Below are 20,653 nucleotides of genomic sequence, written 5' to 3' on the forward strand. Positions count from 1 at the left end.
ATTGTAGATAATAAATATTAAAATTTAATTACATTATATCAAAGAAAAATTTAGATGCCCGACACAATACATAAAAGCATCTTAAACACATATAAACAAATTGTAGTCTACTTCATAATGATCTTTAAAAACTTAAACGATTACACAAAAAATCTGCTAACTTTAACTCACTAACAGTTAGTTTGAATAACTATTCTAACTACATGATATTCATTTCTTCTTGGGCGCATTCTTGAAAGATCTTTTGTTATGCCCTTCACCTCCACAATTTCCACATGACACCTTGTACTTCTTTGACTTTATTTCATCATATGTTTTATATCTTTCTTTTTGAGGTCTCCCTAGCTGCCTTTTATCTCCCGTCGGTGGATTTACTACCTCATCCAAAATATATTGTGACACATTCCATTTGCTTTCATCAGGAAGAGGATTTACTGGTATTTCATACGTACGCAGAAGGCTCTCCCTTGTGTAATACGGAGAGCAATAGTTTTCATATGTTTCATTCCTGTGCATTAATGCTGCCAAATCATGCGTACATGGAAGTTCTTTAAGTTGGAATTGGCCACAGCTACATTTCTTGTTTTCTTAACACATAATGTACCGCTTCACACCATCTAACACAGTATGTATATGATATGTTGAAGCCCCCACCTACAATTACCGAACAAACAGAAAAAATATTATCTCAATCATAAAAATAGATTATCTACAACTTATTTACAAATCATCTACAAATATTCTACACCTTATCTACAACCTACAATTATCTACAATTTGACTACAATTTATCTACAATCTGAAAACACTGATATTAAGTAATTTATTTTTTCTGAACCAAATAAACAGATCTTACCCTAAGCTTCTGAGATAATATTCTGTTGTTCTCTAATTCTTTGTTGAATTTGGACCCAAGAAATGTGAAAGTACCCTTCGCCTTCAATAACTTCTCGTTGGTCCAACGTTCTAGCAGTGTCCGCATATACTCTAAAAAGTCAAATATCGCTAGCTCTCTTGCATCTTTTGTTACAGCATTCAACGACTCTGCAATATTTGATGTCATTGTCCACGTTCTATTCACTGTTGCATGTACTCTTGACCATCTATGATAGCCAATATCATATAGGTAAGATTTCACATGCGGGTCTACCTCTTCAGTCTTCGACATCCTTTCATTAAATTCATCCAGAGTGTATGACCGTGTTGTAGCAAAGTACAATTCATGTAATTGTAGATGACCTTTCTTGAATTTTGACCTTATATTTGTCCAAATATGCCACATGCAAGAGTAGTGTGGCATGCCCGGATAGATAATTGATGTTACCTTCAGTATACTCTCATTCCTATCTGAAACAACACACATTGAAGGTCTTTCACCATATGCCTGCTTGAATTGCTCAAAGAACCACTTCCAAGATGCGTCGTTTTCAGAATCAACCACAGCATATGCCAAGGGCAATATTGTACCTACATTATTAATTCATAAAATATTAATTGGCAGCTTTGAAAATGTATATAAAAATATAAATACATAACAACTACAATATATCTTCATAATATAGACAATTTATCTACATTTCATGTAATAGCTACAAAATAACTACAAAATTACTATAATGTATCTACATTTTATAGACTGCCTACAAAATAATTACAAAATTTTTACACTTTTTACCTGCTGCATCCATGGTGTTTGCTGTCAGCATAATCCCCCTATAGGCTGACTCTAAGAATGTCCCATCAACCGCTACTACTGGCCTACAATGTTGCCAACCACTTATTGATATACAAAGAGCAACAAATGCGTATAAGAAGCATTCATCTGCTGTCTTCTTCAATTTAACAACCGAACCAGGATAAGTCTCCTCAAGAATATAAAAATATTTGGGTAATTTGCTGTAGAAGTAAGCCGGATTCCCTCTCAAAAAACTGTAAAGCCTTTTCCTTTGCTCTCCATACTTGCATATAGCTTAGGTTCACTCAGTGTTCGGATAACATGTCAGTTTGTATGTCCTTTGGTGTGTAAACAGTCTTAGGATCACAATACTTTGGAATGACCATGCTACCAACTACAGCTGCAGTACATTTGCGTTGTATGAATGTTTCGTCCATTAAGGAGCATGTGTGTTGTCGGTTGAAACTCCTTATCTTGAACATTGCGGAATCATTAATTGACGTTGCCTTGAAGTGCTATTTACAGTTTTCACCAACGCATACAAGCCAGTAGCTACAAAAAAATACAATATTTAATACAGATTATACATATAGATGCAACAAAAGGATTGTTTTAACATAAAGTAACATAAACTACAATTTGACTACAATTTATCTACAATGTTTAAAAAACACATATCTTGAGTAAAACACTGATTTTAATGATCTTTTCTCCACAAATATCTCCATACCTTCTATGACTAGATCTTTTAACTCTGAACTGGAACTTGTGCATCACAGAAAAGTGCTTCATTGCAGCAGCTACAGTTTGCTTGTCCTGATACACTTGTCCTTCTTCAATAGCAGTTTGCGTAGATTCTGTTATTATTTCACTTTGATATTCCTCTATAGCTGGAGAGTATAGCATATCAAGTAACTTTAGGGATCCAAACGAACCTGCATTAAAATAAAGATAAACAGTGTCATTATAGTTTTGTAGAATCTTTGTAGATAATTTGTAGATATAGTGAAAATTTTATAGTCATCCATTTTAGGATGTCAGACATTGTAGTTAAATTGTACTATAATTATTACAATTTGTAGAAATTTGTGAAAACAATACTGCTTCGTACATAATTAAACCGATTTCTTTTATATTTGACTAGATTTTGTTCTAAACATAGATTGTAGTTTTATTTGAAGACAACATTTTGAAATCAACATTTTCTAATCATAGATTGTAGTTTATTTTGTCGTATAAATGTAGTAACTTTGTAGATAATTTTGAAAACAACATTGCTTTATTCTTTCATTAAACTGATTTGTAGTTTAATTGTAGGTAAATGTAGTAATTTTGTAGATAATACCGTAAAACCATAATTCTATGCAATTTCGAACTATACAAACCTGCACTTGTGTTATCGTTGGTGATTGCCAATTCCATATTGAAATCTCGTACACTTATACATAACGGATATGAACCTAAGTTTTTATTCTCCTTTTTGGTCTCCATATACACACGAACCCCCATATCATTCCTAATCTCCATTGGGGGACAATTGTCGTTCACCATGTATTTGATTTCTACAATTTTTTCTGAAGTATCAATCGATAGTTGTTCTGCAATTGTAGAAATCAGAATACTGTAGCTTGCATTCTCATCTACCACAATGGCATCAACTTCAAAATCTCTAAATCTGTCATAGTTATCCCAATTCCCATTCAACTGTAGCATGATTGCGATTTTGGACATGATTGTGTGTTGTTGCTAATGTATTATTCTAAATTTTTTCGTTTTTTTTGGATTTCTAGATTGAGAGAAAAAAAGATGAAGAATAGATATATGATCGCCAATTTGATTTCTGAAAACGACGAAGAACAAAATATAGCAATGTTGAGTTGTTGAATCTCGAAAATTTGAATTCTACAATTTGAATTCAGTTTGTTGAAGCTGTTCGTAGTTTGCTGAAGCTGTTCGTACTTTTTTTTTAAAAAAAAATTTGAATTGTAGTTTAAGAGTAAATTACGCAGATGCGAAATCTCCTTTCCGTTTCAAAACTTGAATTTAATGTAGAATCAATCAATCCCAAGATTCTTTCCTGATTTTTCGCGTGTTATTAAGGGAAGATTCTGCCCTATTAATTCCTAAAAAATGAATGGTACAGAAATTGTAGGAAAAATATGGACTAGGCGGGTAATTTAGATACTATACATATATTTGGTAATAAAGTTTCATATATGGTATAGGAAGGAAAAAATCCCGACAAAAAATGGCTTATTGGTAATTGGAGGGGAATCAAAACAAAAGGAAAAAATAACATGCTATAACAACACATAACAGAAATTGACAATTTTTAGCCTTATATTAGGTTTGACAAAGATAGCCCCAAACAATTGGCATTATATAGCCAAATCCGGACCAAGAGAAGACCACCTTTACTTGTCCATATGGAACCTTCATCTTCTCTCGAATGTCGTTCGGATTGTGTAATGCTCCAGCGACATTCCAAAGATGCATGATGGCTATTTTCACCGACATGGTGGAAGATATATTGGAGGTCTTCATGGATGATTTCAGCGTAGTTGGTTATTCCTTTGAAGAGTGTTTGGGTAATTTGGATAGAGTGTTGGCCCGGTATGAAGACACAAACCTCGTACTCAATTAGGAAAAATGTCATTTCATGGTTGAAGAGGGTATAGTGTTGGATCACAAAATCTCAAAGCATGGAATTGAAGTTGACAAAGCCAAGATAGAGGTGATTTCAAGGCTTCCTCCCCCTATTTCTGTCAAAGGAGTGAGGAGTTTTCTTGGGCACACGGGTTTTTACCGGAGGTTCATAAAGTATTTTCTCTCAAAAAAACTACACGCTTATTTTGGCTTACCTCACCCTTTCTGTCCTTGTATTTCTTCTTTTATATCTTATCTTTTGCTCTCATAGTTTAGGCAAAATTCTTGCAAATTATGCAAAAAAAAAAATCAGTGGGATGAAAATGTAAGGTTAATCTCACATCAGAGAAAATCAGAAGCAAAAACTAAGAGAGATAAAATATATTTCAACTTTGTTTTTCTTCTCTCTTCTTTTTTTGGTTGGATTGAATGAGTGGGTGTGATTGAAATTGGTTGAAAATACCTAAACTAGGCTATATACAAAATTTGAGCAAGATTAGAAGTGATTTAGACTGGTTTCAGGTAAAAAATCAGACCTAAAAATCCAACTACGACATGTGTCTATCACGCTGTATATCGTGTACATCAGTGTATATCACACACAATGTTTTAAGGACGTGTGTGTATATCACTTTGTATATCGTGTATACAACACAATTATTTTATGTACGCCATGTATATCCCATTGTATATCGTATATATAGCATAAATTTTCATGGATATACACAGTTACATATAATATACATGAAATATCACCGATGTACATAAAGATATACATGGGTTACAATAGGGGATACACATGTAGAGTCATCTTGAAATTGAGTTTTCAATCTGAAATGTGTTATACAAAGGAGGAAAATAAAATTTTAATAATTTGTTTTGATATACACATTATTATTATTATGTTATACACTATGATATACAAATAATATAATTACTAATTATTGATCAAAAAAGGAAAATAAATTTTTGATATAGCATGTTTAAGCAAGTTCTAAAATATCAAAATAATAAATATAATTGTGGGAGTAAATAATATTTTGGTATACAAACAAACTAATCTTTAATATACACAAAGAAGAAAAATAAACTTATGATATCTATTTTGGTATACACATGTCCGATGTGCTATACACTGTGATATACAAATAATACAATATTTTTATTGTGATATACATTGATATAAAGACAGCAATAACTCTCTCTCTCTCTCTCTCTCTCTCTCTCTATATATATATATATATATATATATATATACACACATATTATCGATATATAAAGAATAATATTATTTATATACAAAGAATGAAAATAAAATTTTAATATACATGTTGATATAGACAAATAAGAAAAAAAAGTTATGATATATATATTATTATTGTGATATATATTTATTGGCTATTTGATGCCAATATTTATAATTAAGGCTATTTTCTGCCAATTATATGAGTATGTTGTTATACCATGCCAAAACCCCTTAAAAAAGAGTAGAGATCACTATTTGTGATCTTAGCCAACATTAAAATTGCTCATCCCATGCTTTACTTTTTAGCTGCACATTTTTATTTTATTAAAGTTGCAAATAATTTAATTATTTTATCAACCTTTTGTTCAGTAATGCAATATCAAATATAAACAAAAAATCTAAGTATTCAAAAATATTCTTTCTACTTCCAGCTTTTAGGTGTGGGGAGGCTTGGTAAGGGAAAATCTTAAAATAAAAGAGTAGTATTCAATAGTTAATCACAATTGAAACAGAGCTATCGTTTAAACAACTATTTATTGGCCAACAGGAGATTTTGCGGATATCGGATACTTTCGTGCTGCCATTTAATTTTTGTCTTGTTTAAGGAATTTGTTCAAAAATAGTTTAGGAACATACTTGTCTAGTTGTCTTGCCAGATTGGTAAAGTTAGCCTTGTTCAGAAGTTATGTATAGTTATAATTCAATTACAATGAGCGAGTTCTTATTCAAATAACTTCAAAGCAACAGACTTTTTAGTGCTCTTAGCTATGCGTGTAATGTGTGTTTGTATATGGACTATCTCTAGAATTATTTTAGTATGCCTATAGGTTAAACCCTTGAAACACGTTGTTGACTGACCTAATTAATCCATCCCTGGACTAACTCCTTTCTACTCCAATTTGCTGAGGTTAGAGTATTTGATAAATGATAAAAAATATATATTTTTGAGTATGTTTGCATATTATTTCTTATGTGAGTTGCGGAAGATTACATGTTTATAAACATATAATATGGTCATTACACGTTTATTGTGTGTAGGAATGAATTTGGATAGAAATTGGCAAGAATTGAATGATTTGATGCAAAAAGAGTAGAGACGCAAGAGCTGGGAGCGTGCCACAATTGGTGCATTGCATGAAGGTAGGCGCGAAATGACCTAGGAGATGAACAAAAAAAATAGCCAAGTATGAAGATTGGCACTGGACCTGGCACGCGAAAAAACAAAGAAGAAGAAAAAAATAGCCGGGGGCGTGCTAGAAGTCGCGCGTTGCACCAATTATAGCACGCGACCCATCGTGTCCTTTCCGAATTAGGAGAGATCAATGATGCCCTACATCAATCATAATTGATATAAATACATCATAAAATGTCCTTTTGAAGGGGGAGACACTACTTTAGGGTAACACAATACCCAAAGAGGCGAGAACATGTTAGGAGCAAGGAGAAAGATTCAACCACGAGTTTTTCCTTTCTTCTTCCTATTTTTCATTGTTGGTTATGACTTTTTGTATTGTGTTTTCACATACTTTTATAAATAGCTAATTTATCATCTAGAGTTTCATTGAACCTTTTGGAGGATGAATACTTGTTACTTTTTAATAAAATTTAGCTTTTGATTTTCTCTATTTGTTTAACTGCGTTCTTATTTCAGTTGATTGAATGGCCATCGATTGACTCTGCTTATTTATTAAGTATTGCTGGAGAAAGGATACATATTTATGTGGTTATTGAACAACGTCACTCCTAACCTATGTGAGAAATCAATACGACAGGTTTAAAAGCTGGATTAGAGATAACGAAACTTTGATGTGATCATTGTGAGCGATGAAAAAGTGCAAGCTAGCGTAATTCGAGAGAATATGACTAGTACATTATTGTAGTTGCTCGAGAGAGAATTACGATAAGTCGAATGCTCATGATCAGGAGAGAATACTTAGGCGATATTACAGGAGACGTAGCGGGAATGATTCCGACATTTGGGAATCATAGCTCTAGGCCTCATTAATTTAGTCTCCAACCCTTAGTATCTTACGTTGTTAGTTTACTACTTTAATTTGTTAATTAATTAGCTAGACATAAGAATCTTAATGTTTATAACTTAGGAATTGTTCGAGCTTGTATTCTTGGTGATAATAAACCAATTGTAGCGAAACCTTAGTTCTCTGTGGGATTCGACTCCGGACTCTTAGATCGGATTATATTTGCAAAGACCACTTATCCTTTTTAGGACTAGAGTTAGGCGTGATTAAATTTTGGCACCGTTGTCGGGGAACTAATGGTGTAGCTGTAGCTATAAATATTGCTTGGTGTCAAGTTTGAACTTTTATTTTGTTTTATTTTTAATTTGAGAGACAGGTCATCTTGGAATTATGAGAGTTTTGATGTTGATAATTCTACTTTTGATCCTCTTTATGCATATTGTGAAGACAACCAAACATGGCAAAATCTTTACTTCGAGAGTGAGTTATGTGTACCAACTCAATCTTATATGTGGAATGTATGTGATATGTGTGTTAGTCAAGATGACCACTTTTGTGGTTGTACTTCTATTTCTTATCCTCCCCCATCCCTTATTATGATAGTTCTACTTTTACTTGTGAAGTAAATAGGAATAAAGAACCTGGGGATGCTGCCCTAAAGAAGAACAAAGATATGCTAAGGTGCCTTGTGGAATAAAATAATGACACACAATTACGGATACAAAGGCAAGAGGCAACTATTCACAACTTAAAGGCTCAAGTGGGCCAAATGGTAGAAGCTTTGAATGTTCAACAAGTCAATACAGTGGATAGTAGTTGAAAACAATATGAATTAGAATCAGCAGTTGACACTCTGATGGAGGAGGTTAGAGTAGAATACCAACAACCTAGCCAACTAGAATTTGAGGATGCCGATGTTGAAGACATGATTAGAGTCAGCCAAAGATAGTAAGGATACAAATTTTGCTGATTCTAGTGTCAATGATATTGAGGATGTTGAAAGTCCTGTAGTTTATGTATTTGAGCACATTGGTCCTCACTCCAAGTATTTTTCTATATTGTGTTTTGATGATAATATGAAAATAGAATCATCCGAGCCAATTGTGGAATCAAGGAATGAGGAACAAGGTCCTACATTCTGAAATATTTCGTATCAGAAAGACTGGATTACATACCTCATCTAAAGGCGAAGATGTGTAAAATAGTACAGTGGTTGTTTCAGCTAACTAGATTTGTTCCACCACCCCTGGAGAATAATCGAAAACCTAAAGCAAAACTTGGGGTTCAATTCATAAGCTCAAGGCGGAGATAGAAAATGGTTCACGTCGAGCCGCAACATTAAATCAAGCGCTTGTTGGGAGGCAACCCGACTTTATTTCTTTCTTTTATTTTTAATTTTTTGTATTGTATTATTTTGTAGTGTAATTTTTTGATTTTCTAGGAGCATGGGAAGCAAAACCATTGGAAGAAAGTAAAAGCAAGTGAGACGATTAGAACTAAGTGTGGGGTGACCACATAAAGAACTAAGTCTGAGATAAGACTGAGTACCCCATGAGTTGTTAATGCTTCGACCTTTGATCTACCAGAGAGTTTCTTTTACCCTCTTATATTTATAGGTGTACATTGGGGACAATGCACAATTTTAAGTGTGGGATGAAGATACTGATTGGGTTATTTCCTACGCTATTTTAGTTGTATTATTTTATGCATGTTGAAAAACAAATAAAAAGTAAAAAAATTATTAGGCAGAAATAATCCCTTTTGGTTTTTCTTATGGCCACGGTTCTTTTCCAAAGGATGACTCTTTAAACCGGGTAGCAATTTTTTTAAGTAGAGTTTTCAAAACTTTTGAACTTTTTTCGACGATGGACTTCTTATGCAGTTTTCTTGGGGGTTTAAAGTCTAAAGAAACATACAATTTTTTTTTTCTTTTTGAACTAATAATGAAATGGGAAGAACTTGAGTGTTTGTGTTGTTGATATGGTTTATATTGAGGCTTAGATCCGGAGCATTTGCTCTGAGTACTTTCTTCTTGATTATAATAACTATATGCTTTGAGAATATATGTGACTTTCTTGTGACGCTTGGGCTTGTCTATTGACTCATGTTGTTACTTCCTAGTGTTTGGATTATATGATGACGTGCTAGTTGCTTTAACTTGAGAGTCGGGTCTGAGCCGTCCTAAGCAAGTCATGTGTATTGTGTGAGGTGAGATTTTGGTTGTACTCTTTGCCATCCCTTATTAGTCTAGAGCTTGCCCCGTCTGTGAGTCGAAGCGAAATGATTAAGTCTGAGTCTAGGAAATGATATAGGCATTTTTTGGATTGACCCTTGAGTCTATTTGCCTACCAGTGATAGCATTACTCGTAGTCAACCCTTTTGAGCCTATAGTCCTTTTTTCTTTGGCACCCACATTACGAGTCAACCCCTATTTTGTTCTAAATCGTATCTTGTTCATCCTTTACCTCCGAAAGCACTTAAATTGTTGAAAGATTAAGAAAACCTTACTAGCCGAAAATACCAAAATTAAGGAGAGTGTGAAAAAAAATACAAAAGAAACAAAAAAAATTACGCCTCCCATGTATTTATTCGGGCTAGTGAGTATCTATATCTTGATGTTCTTAATGAAGATGGGATTAATTGTATATGATTTCACGGTAAAACATTGAATTGGTCATGACAAGAATGTGCTTGAAATCGTGGTATATTAAAGTGCTTAGGAGGGTTAGTCTCTATTTTCTTATATATATTACTCGTCCCTTAACCTACATTGCAACCTATAAAGTCCTACTTTATCCTAGACTTTGCAAGCTTAAATTAGTCGAGTCTTACACTACGGGCAAGCCTATGGTACGAACTTGGGTGGCATATAAGCTTCTTTGCGAGAGTGAGCGAATTCTTTCAATATGTGAGTCCTTAAATTATACTTGAATTCATATTTTAGTGTGTGAACAATCTGGTTGCTCTATTTGCTTTGTTTGTGAGGGCACATGCTTTACGATGGATTGGTAAAGAACTCATATCTTTAGTTGGCACAAGAAGCGACTCATATAGAGGAATGTAGTGGAGTCAATTTTTGAGGTTATGATGTTAGAACAATCATACAAATATTTTAAATAGTCTTGGCATTGGTCTAAAAATGAGGAGAGTATGAAAAGTCCTTATGTCGGGTTCTAAGTATTGATATAAAATCATTGTCATTGATATGATGTTTGAGTATGTTTTGGAATTGTGTTACTTGCCGATGTGCTTAAATTTAAGTTACTCGAGGACGAGCAAGAGTTTAAGTGTGAGGTACTGATAAATGATGAAAAATACATATTTTTGACTATGTTTGTATATTATTTCTTATGTGAGTTATAGGAGATTACATGTTTATAAACATATATATGCTCATTACATATTTATTGTGTATAGAAATGAATTTGGATGGAAATTGGCAAGAACTGGATGATTTGATGCAAAAAGAGTAGAGATGCAAGAGCTGGGAGTGTACCACAATTGGTGCATTGTATGAAGGTAGGTGCGAAATGGACTAGGAGATGACAACGAAGTATGGAGGTTGGCACTGGACCTGGCACGCGAAAGAACAAAAAAGAAGAAAAAATAGCTGGAAGCGTGCTAGAAGTCGCGCGTTGCACCAACTCTAGCACACGACTCAACATGTCCTTTTCGAATTAGGAGAGATCAAGGATGCTACGTCAACCCTAATTGATATAAATACATCATAAAACGTCCTTTTAAAGGGGAAGACACTACTTTCGGGTAAGACAACATCCAAGGAGGCGAGAACACGTTAGGAGCAAGTAGGAAGATTCAACCATGCGTTTTTCCTTTCTTCCTTCCTATTTTTCATTGTTGGTTATGACTTCTTGTATTGTGTTTCACATACTTTTATAAATAGCTAATTTATCATCTGGAGTTTGATTGAACCTTTTGGAAGATGAATTCTTGTTACGTTTTTATATAATTTAGATTTTGGATTTCTCTATTTGTTTAACTACGTGCTTATTTCAGTTAATTGAATGGCCATCGATTGACTATGCCTATTTATTATGTATTGATTGAGAAAGATACATATTTAGGTGGTTGTTGAACAACGTCACTCCTAACATATGTGAGAAATCAATACGGCAGGTTTAAAAGCGGGATTAGAGATAACGAAGCTTTGATATGATCATAGTGAACGATGAAAAAATGCAAGCTGGCGTAATTCGAGAGAATATGACTAGTACATTATTGTAGTTGCTCGAGAGAGAATTACGATAAGTCGAGTGCTCATGATCATGAGAGAATACTTAGGCAATATTATAGGAGACATAGCGGGAATGATTCCGACATTTGGGAAAATCATAACTCTAGGCCTTCTTAATTTAGTCTCCAATCCTTAGTTTCTTTCATTGTTAGTTTACTACTTTAATTTGTTAGTTAATTAGTTAGACATAAGAATCTTAATATTTATAACTTAAGAATTTTTCGAGCTTGTATTCTTGGCAATAATAAACAGTTGTAGCTAAACCTTAGTTCTTTGCGGAACTCGACTCCGAACTCTTAGACCAGATTATATTTGCAGAGACTGTTTATTCTTTTTAGGACTAAAGTTGAGTATGATCAAAATTCTCTAATTTATGACATAGTTAATTAGTTGTGGAAGGTAACTTATTACTATCTTCAAGTTCATCAGTATGCAGGAATTTGAGTCATGTAATGGTCAAGTGGAAATGCCCTTTTAGGTGGGGAACAAAAACAAAACTCGACACCATCTTTGAAACAAATTGAGGTTAGAGACCATTTTCAAAAAGTTAAGTTTGGTAGCAAGTTTATGGAATCATCATATAGTAAAAACTTACTCCGACTCAGTTTACACTAAATTGCTAAACACATATAGATTTCTCTCACTTTAATCGTATTAACTAACATATAGTTTTACCTCATTGGATTATACCGAAACGAATAAGCTTTTACCAGCCAGAAACATTTATACTGAATTTAGGCTAACATTGTTGATTTTAGAGATTTTTATATTCCTACGCACTGTATGAAATTATATTACACTCCCTACTTAAGTTTTGCTATAATTATATTTTATACACCCAATTATCATTTATGTACATTTTAAAGGAATTAACGATAATAATTAGTGTTCTAAAATTACTCTAACATATCTTCCACTCCCCTACGTTTCTCTCTCCACATCCCCTCCCCCTCCCCCACATATCTTGCACTCAAGCACGATTTCACCATTGACAACCATTAAAAAGCTTTGAAGCTTTAAATTCGAATTTGGTTTTTTTAAAAATATTATTTGTTTGAATTGGTGTTGTTGCAAAGTATTGGGAATTCTCTCTACATCTCTCTCTATCTCTCAATCCCTAATTCCAGTAATGTAAAGCAAAAGAAAAGAGAGCAGCAATTTCACCATTGACAGTCATTAAAAAGTTTTGAAGCTTTGAATTCGAATTTAGATTTTCAAAGATCATTATTTATTTGGATTGGATGTTGTTGCAAACAATTGGGAATATGGTTTGGAGTTTATATCTCAATTTTGAAGGGTTTTGGTGAAGATTAGACTTGGTTTTGGATGAATTTCAGATTGAAACTCGAAGAAGAAGACATGATATACATTATATTTATGAAATTATAGTAAAATTGTAGAAAATTTATATTCTGTTGTTTATATATTTTTCTTTGATTTATTTAACTATTGTATGAAAGTTGAACAACATTGTATTAAAATTATATTTAAGTTGTATGATATTGTAGTTGTATATACCTGAATAGAAATAATGTATGAAAATTATAGATAAGTTGTAGATAAATTGTATAATATATAATTAGGTGTATGAAATTTATTTTTACTATGTATAAATTAGATACAAAATATACAAAAGACATATTGTATAAATTTTGTATAAAATTTATATTTAAGGTGTATGTTATTGTAGTTGTATTTAATTGGGTAGAAATAATGAGTGAAAGTTATAGCTAAGTTGTAGATAAATTATATAATATATAATTAGTTGTATGAAATTTATTTTTACTCTGTATAAATCAGATACAAAATATACAAAAGTCATATTGTATAAAATTTGGATTTAAATGGTATGACAATTATAGTTGTATATTACTGGGTAAAAGTAATGTACAGTTACATGCCACTATATGAATGCGCGACACAAAAAAGGTGCCATTTTTAATTCGCTCATTTCGTATTTTTTTTGTTTGTGGCTCAAAGTCTGTATTGTTGTTAATCTAGAATGAAATAAAGAACAAAAACTGCCAATGATTACTTAATAAAATTTATTAGTTCTTATAGTTACACTAACTAAAAATAATAGGAGTATATCTTTTCAAGTATTTAATAAAAATGAACTTAAAATTCATATCTTTTCAAGGACCAGCACCCTTGCTCTGGTAATCAATTTTCTTCTCTCTTTATATTCTTCGATCTAATGTACCTGTCAATCATCGATTTTGACTTCAAACTTACAAATTAACGACTTGAGTATTGGAATCCATAAAAAAAGCAAGGATGAAGTACAAAAAGAGATCATATTATCTTTGTTGTACAAAGGGAAGATATACTCCACTACCTACTGTTTCTTGTTTTTTCTCTTTAATTCTGTCCAAAAAGGTCATATTATCTTCGCATTTATTGTGGAGAATCTGTATGTGCAGGTTGTACAGATAAATTTGTAAGTATTTGGACGGACGAGGGGAGAAAGAGAGATATAGAGAAAAGAGGGTAGAGAGGTGAGAATAAAGGAAAAAAGTATAACTAAATTCCTTGATTGAAGGCATAAATAATGAATTTGGGAGCCTTTTAAGGTGGATTGTATATATATTGTAAATAAAATTTGTTTATGTCAGGTAATTAGCTAAACATAGACATTAAGGATAATAAAGTTTCAAATAGTGTATAGGAATGAAAAAATCCCTTGATTTTATTAGGAGGGTCTTTTAAGAGTCTGGAACCAAACTGTGGTTCTTTTGGACAAGTAGCACCTTAATAGGTGTAAAAAAAGATGACATTTTTATATATAGCGCCCAAATACTGGGCGCTATACATTAACGTTAATTGTGCCGTTAATGTATAGCGCCCAGTATTTGAACGCTATATATAAAAAGCTGACAGTAACAGGTATAGCGCCCAAATACCCGGCGCTATACCCTTTTTTAAAAAAACGAGCCGTCTTCTTCAAGACGACGATTCTGCTTCTTCTTCCTCAATATTTTGTACCTTTTTCTTCTTGGTCACCCACTCCCATACCCGCTGCCCCACTATTTAAATTTTTTTTTGGGTCCCCCGTCACATAAAAGGTGAAGAACGTAGGTCCCACATTCGAGTAGAGCTTCGTATTATTGTTGATTCACACTTTCGGAGTCAAAATTTCAATCTATTTGCTTTCCGAAAATTCTAAAATCAAGGTATTTCAGTTTATTTTAAGTTGAAACTTTTATAATAATGCATATTATTTGATTTGTATGTGTTCTATTTCGGTTTGTGTTATTTTTTTTCGAAACTAGTATGTTAAATTTATCCGGATTTAAAATTAGTGTTTTATAAAAAAATATAAATTTGTCAAATAAATTTGTCTGTTAATATCCTGATTTATATATATGTGTTTTCATGCCGTTTTGCGTTTTATTTGCAATTAAATTTATTTGTTGTTTATGTTTAGTTTAGATTATTTTTTAGCGTAGTAAAATCTAGACCTTTTTAGCGTAGTAAAATGTAGATCCTTTTAGCGTAGTAAAATTTAGAGCCTTGTAGCGTAGTAATATGTAGTATTTTAGCTTAGAATTCCTTTTGTTTAAGTATCTTATACTGGTAGTTGAAAATGCAAACTTTGTACAATTAAGTTAATAATTGTATCAACACACATAATTACTAATGTTAATTTGGTACCACTGGGTCTCAAAATATCGAGCCCAGAACTCATAGGTGTGTGTTTGTATATATATATAATTTGTACAATAACGTTATTAAAAAATATGAATTTAAATTATAAAACAAACACATAATTATTAATGATAGTTTGGTGCCACTGGGCCTCAAAATATAGAGCCTCGAACCCATATGTATATATATATAATTTGTACAATTAAGTTATTAAAAAATATGAATTTAAATTATAAAACAAACACATAATTATTAATGATAGTTTGGTGCTACTGGGACTCAAATATCGAGCTTGGAACCCATAGGTATAATTTTTGTATAACGCTAAAACTTGTGTATCTCAAAAAATTAATATTTAATATACAAAATAAAATATAATTAATGTTGTTTTAATTTACAGTTGATGACATAGACGCAACTATACATCCCGGCCCTCGGACGTTGGATCTATTAGCCCTACAACTCCAGCATAGATCCGAGTATATATGGGACGGACAGTTGCTTACGCAGACTTTCCGGGCCAGTTGTGGGACTTTTTGAGTCTTAGAGTTCTACATCCCCGCGTGGTCCATTACCTGGAGGAGATGGGATTATATAGAATTATTAGGATTGGCTGGATACAGCTCGACTGAGCTTTGATCACGGCCTTGATTGAGCGGTGGCGACCGGAAACGCACACTTTCCATATGCCTATCGGCGAGGCCACCATCACACTCCAGGACGCTGAGATTTTATATGGCCTGTCCGCTGATGGCTTGCCAGTTTTACTGCCTACGACCATGAGATATTATTCGCGGCAGTCTTATTGGAATATACTGCACATGCTCACGGGTTTTAGTCCAGAGGACGAAACTATAGCGTCTGGGTCCAGTCGTATGCAGTTAATCCCCATTAAAGACCACCTGGAGCAGATCCACCATACTATCACCGACGAGTCAGCGGAGGTGGATGTACAGCGATATACGAGGCTGCTGTTGCTCCTTCTACTTGGGGGGTCTTGTTCCCGAACACTTCGGGGAACCTAGTGAGCCTCCATTTTCTGCATCATATTGGCCGGTTCGAGGATAAACCCATCTACAGCTGGGGTGGTGCTGTCATCTCATATTTGTACAAGCAGATGTGTCGGGCTTGCATCGGCACATAGAGAGACGTTGGTAGCTTTCTGCCGCTTCTACAAGTGACAACATATTCAAATAATATGTCTATTAGTTACAATTCTACCTAGTTATAGTTAATCTTATACTTTACGTCAACTTTGTATGTTAGGTTTGGGCCTGTGAGCGATTTCTACAGTTTCAGCCACCTCTATCACAGCTACCAGCTAATGTAGAAATTCCGCATCTCCCTCTAGCCTGTAGGTGGGTTATGCATCATACTCTTGCACGAGAGTATGATGCCCATCATAATCTCCCTCAAGAGTATGATGCCCATCATAATCTCCCTCTCTGTAGGGATGTGTTGGATCTGCTGGAGGACGCACAAGTGAATATCTAACTAAACTTACCTGTTATAGATTAACTTAGTGTTGCACATACTAACGGTTTGTGTTCTTATTTGATAGTTCATTTGGACGCCGTACAACGATGAGGTGATAGATACCCTGCCAGCGTATTGCACGTTTGGCCGACATATTTGGAGGGCTTCTGTCCCGCTCATATGCCTCGATATTGTCGAGTATCATGCCTCCGAGCGGGTATTTCGTCAATTTGGCCTGCTGCAGCCTATACTGAGTTTGCCTGCATGGCTTGCTTTACATTATGAGAGGGATGATCGGTCTAGGGCGGATGACACATTTATGGCATGGCTTGACGAGCAGTTGGGTACTTGGGACAGGCGAGGGGACTTAACCCCACCTCCGCAGCACTTTCCTATTCAATGTTATATGGCATGGTACCGCACTGTTTCCCAACTTTTTATCGGGAACCCAGTTCATCAGGCACACGGTCGGTATGTCCCATATGCCGGGAGACACGAGGCCCTGGTATGTTTTCTGTTATTATTAATTATATACCTATAATTTAGTGCCAAATATGTAGTTTATATTTTTTACTTTGTGCAGGTGATTGGATTGCATACCGTCTATCATATGGGGCAGCAGATGCAGAGTCATGTCCACGATCCTGTGGCTATACAGGAGTATAGTTGTCGATTCATGGATGTGGCTGCCCAGACACTGCAGCGAGCCCGATCGGATCAACGTTTGGCATGAGGCTGATTATATGGACCCAGCGCAGTACCAACGAGGTCGTGGTATCCCACGAGCTGGATGTACCCGATAAGCTGGTGGTGCTGGACGACGTGGTCGTGGGAGGAGAGGAGGTGGTCCCCAGCAAGGGAGCGTTGAGGCTCATACAAGCACCGTTGGTCTAGACCCATCCCACATTGCTGTCCGAATTTCATCAAAATCTCTTGTGAGAGCTTCCACATCCAGCACGGTTGGCAAGTTATAATGTAAGGAATCTCCCTTGAATGAAACGGCACTTCGGACTCATACACTCTTCGTCTAGGGGGGTCTCTCTTCAAATCAGGTCCTTCCACCTCATCCTGCGCATCACCATCCGCACGAGGAAAGGGTGTCTCGTCTCCGAATTCATCTGTATTGTTATCCTAATCACTGTTTTGTTCCTCACTCTGTGCATCTGCCATATCCCGATATAATACGTCATTTTCGGGCAATTGAGTGAGTACGGGTGGTTCAACTTGCTCGTTTTCACTGCACAACCAACAAAAATATAAGCTACTGAATTAATAAATGCTTTCTATATGGCTATATCACTTCACTTACAGGTCGTAATGTGATGAAATTCCATGATGGACGTTTTCAATTAGGTGATGACTACCGGATGGGCCACTTGTAAAATTCATATCCGGCCGGTCCCCCCTATTAAATATATGAGCGTTAATACAAATTCAATATACCAAAAATATACATAATTAACACAAATGAAAATTGAAGTTTACCACTCGTCTTGTGAATTATGGAAAGCAGGGTATAAATTATTTTCTCGCTGCTCATTCGCCGGCGGTGATAAGTTTAAATCAGGGAAAACTCTTTCATCCGGAACCTGTCCGGCAAAAACTGCTCCAGAATAACCACCCGATGACTGGGAGTTATCTCTACTACGCACAACCTCATTTTTTGGAACATCTTCAACCTTCACGTACATCTCCAACATTGTGATTACAATAAATTCCCGGCATTCATCCGGAGTCCTCAGAAATCATTCAAAGTTTCATCATCGTCGATGTTAAACTCTGATTAAAAAGCAACCCCTTGCGGAGTGACGGAATACGAATATCTTTCGGTTACTTTAAGTATCACTGAACGTTTTCTCACACTCATTTTTTTGCATAACAATGATATCAATTTATCGTACTCCATTGTAAGTGGTAATTTAACATGACACTGAGCAGGTAATCTGTAGCCCACGAAGTTATTCTCCATCACAACCTCACCCCCCCCCAATATAATGAAACTCTTATTCTACGCTCTTCAGACATAATAAAAAAATGCTGGAGAATTTAACAACAATAAACTTTTCAACAAGAGTATGAAAATGGCTAGCCGGGAAATTTCTACGCTATACACCTTTTGAATGAATTTCTATACAATTCTAACCTCTTTATATAGGAAACGGCTAGCCGGAATTTTTATTTTATTTTATATATAGCGCCCAAAAAATGGGCACTATACGCTTTTGAATTATTGAAGTCAGGAATTATTGGTGGGGCCAGGAAAAAGGTATATAGCGCCCAAATACTGGACGCTATACATAAAGTTTTCTGTATTGCATCAAGTATTTGGGCGCTATACCTGTTAGTGTCAGCTTTGTATGTATAGCGCCCAAATACTGGGCGCTATACGTTAACGACACAGTTAACGTTAATGTATAGCGCCCAGTATTTGGGCGTTATATATAAAAATATTATCTTTTTTTTGGAGATTTGCAGTCGTACACTATTTTTATGCCACCTTTTAACCTATACCCTGTTTTTAAAAACTATTGATTTCCTAACCAACTAACAAAAAATCCGTAATAATATGACAATTATACCCCTTCCAAAACATATAAGAGTCCGTCTCTCCTCCGTATTCCCAGATTCAAATTCCAGATCTCCTCCGTATCTGCTCCATCAGTCCGCCTCTCCTGAGAACGCGTCTCATATCCAAATTTAAATTCAAATACATTGTAAGTATTCAAATTCATCTCCAGAATTCAAAATAGTTTTTGAATTATATGTTTTCTGATTGATTGATTGAAGTTGTTTTACAAACTTCACTGATATGCTGAATTTGCAATTCTAAATCTATTTGACGATGAATTTTAACATTCTAAGCTGAAGTTATTTAGTTAACGAGCTGGCAAATAACACAACGAAGAAGAGATTATATTAAATTTTATATGATTGTTTTATTGCTGAAGTTTTTTGTCAATAATTAAAAGCTGAAGTTTTCCTCGTACACTGGGTAAAAAACCATAAAACATAAGTTAAAATTTCATATTGCACCAAAAAAACTTCGGCCTAGGTGCTGAATGTTTTTAGTTATTACTTAAAAACTTAAGCAGGAGGGCTGACGTTTTCCTCCTACACTGGCTAAATTAAAAAAATCATATTGCACCAAAAAAACTTCGGCCTAGGTGCTGAAGTTTTTTAGTTATTACTTAAAAACTTAAGCAGGAGGGCTGAAGTTTTCCTCCCACACTGGCTAAATTTAAAAATCATATTGCACCAAAAAAACTTCGGCCTAGGTGCTGAAGTATTTTAGTTATTACTTAAAAATTTAAGCAGGAGGGCTGAAGTTTTCCTCCTACACAGGCCAAATTAAAAAATCATATTGCACCAAAAAAAACTTCGGCTTGGTGCTAAAGTTTTCTAGTTATTACTTAAAAACTTAAGTAGGAGGGCTAAAGTTTTCCTCCCACACTGGCTAAATTTAAAAATCATATTGCACCAAAAAAACTTCGGCCTAGGTGATGAAGTATTTTAGTTATTACTTAAAAACTTAAGCAGGAGGGCTGAAGTTTTCCTCTTACACTGGCCAAATTAAAAATCGTATTGCACCTAGGCCTAGGTGCTGAAGTTTTTTTCCCCTGCATTGATGAATCACCATCATAAAAAAACTTCAGCTAATATGCTGAAGTTATTAAGCTTATCTCTAAAAACTTTAGCACTTATAAGTTGAAGTTTTCTTTGCAGGATTC

General features: G+C 34.5%; 1 protein-coding gene across 1 annotated transcript; it reads right to left on the reverse strand.

Annotated features, from left to right (window-relative positions):
* Positions 1 to 210: 210 nt before the first annotated feature.
* On the reverse strand, positions 211 to 3,388 carry LOC107813344 (uncharacterized). The gene is made up of 8 exons (XM_075245164.1): positions 3,061 to 3,388; positions 2,406 to 2,610; positions 2,199 to 2,227; positions 1,997 to 2,075; positions 1,676 to 1,896; positions 857 to 1,467; positions 605 to 654; positions 211 to 508 (listed from the first exon to the last, which is right to left on the reverse strand). Exons 1-8 carry the CDS (start codon positions 3,386 to 3,388, stop codon positions 211 to 213), a joined length of 1,821 nt encoding a protein of 606 aa, XP_075101265.1.
* Positions 3,389 to 20,653: the final 17,265 nt, after the last annotated feature.

This window comes from Nicotiana tabacum, chromosome 3 (genome assembly GCF_000715075.1).
Source record: "Nicotiana tabacum cultivar K326 chromosome 3, ASM71507v2, whole genome shotgun sequence".
NCBI classification, from domain to species: Eukaryota; Viridiplantae; Streptophyta; class Magnoliopsida; order Solanales; family Solanaceae; genus Nicotiana; species Nicotiana tabacum.

Coding starts and splice junctions, on each gene's coding strand:
- LOC107813344 (XM_075245164.1), bottom strand. CDS start 3,388: ATGCTACAGTTGAATGGGAATTGGGATAACTATGACAGATTTAGAGAT. Junction 2,228..2,405: donor AAAAGATCTAGTCATAGAAG/GTATGGAGATAT, acceptor ATTTTTTTGTAG/CTACTGGCTTGTATGCGTTG. Junction 1,468..1,675: donor AAACACCATGGATGCAGCAG/GTAAAAAGTGTA, acceptor TTAATAATGTAG/GTACAATATTGCCCTTGGCA.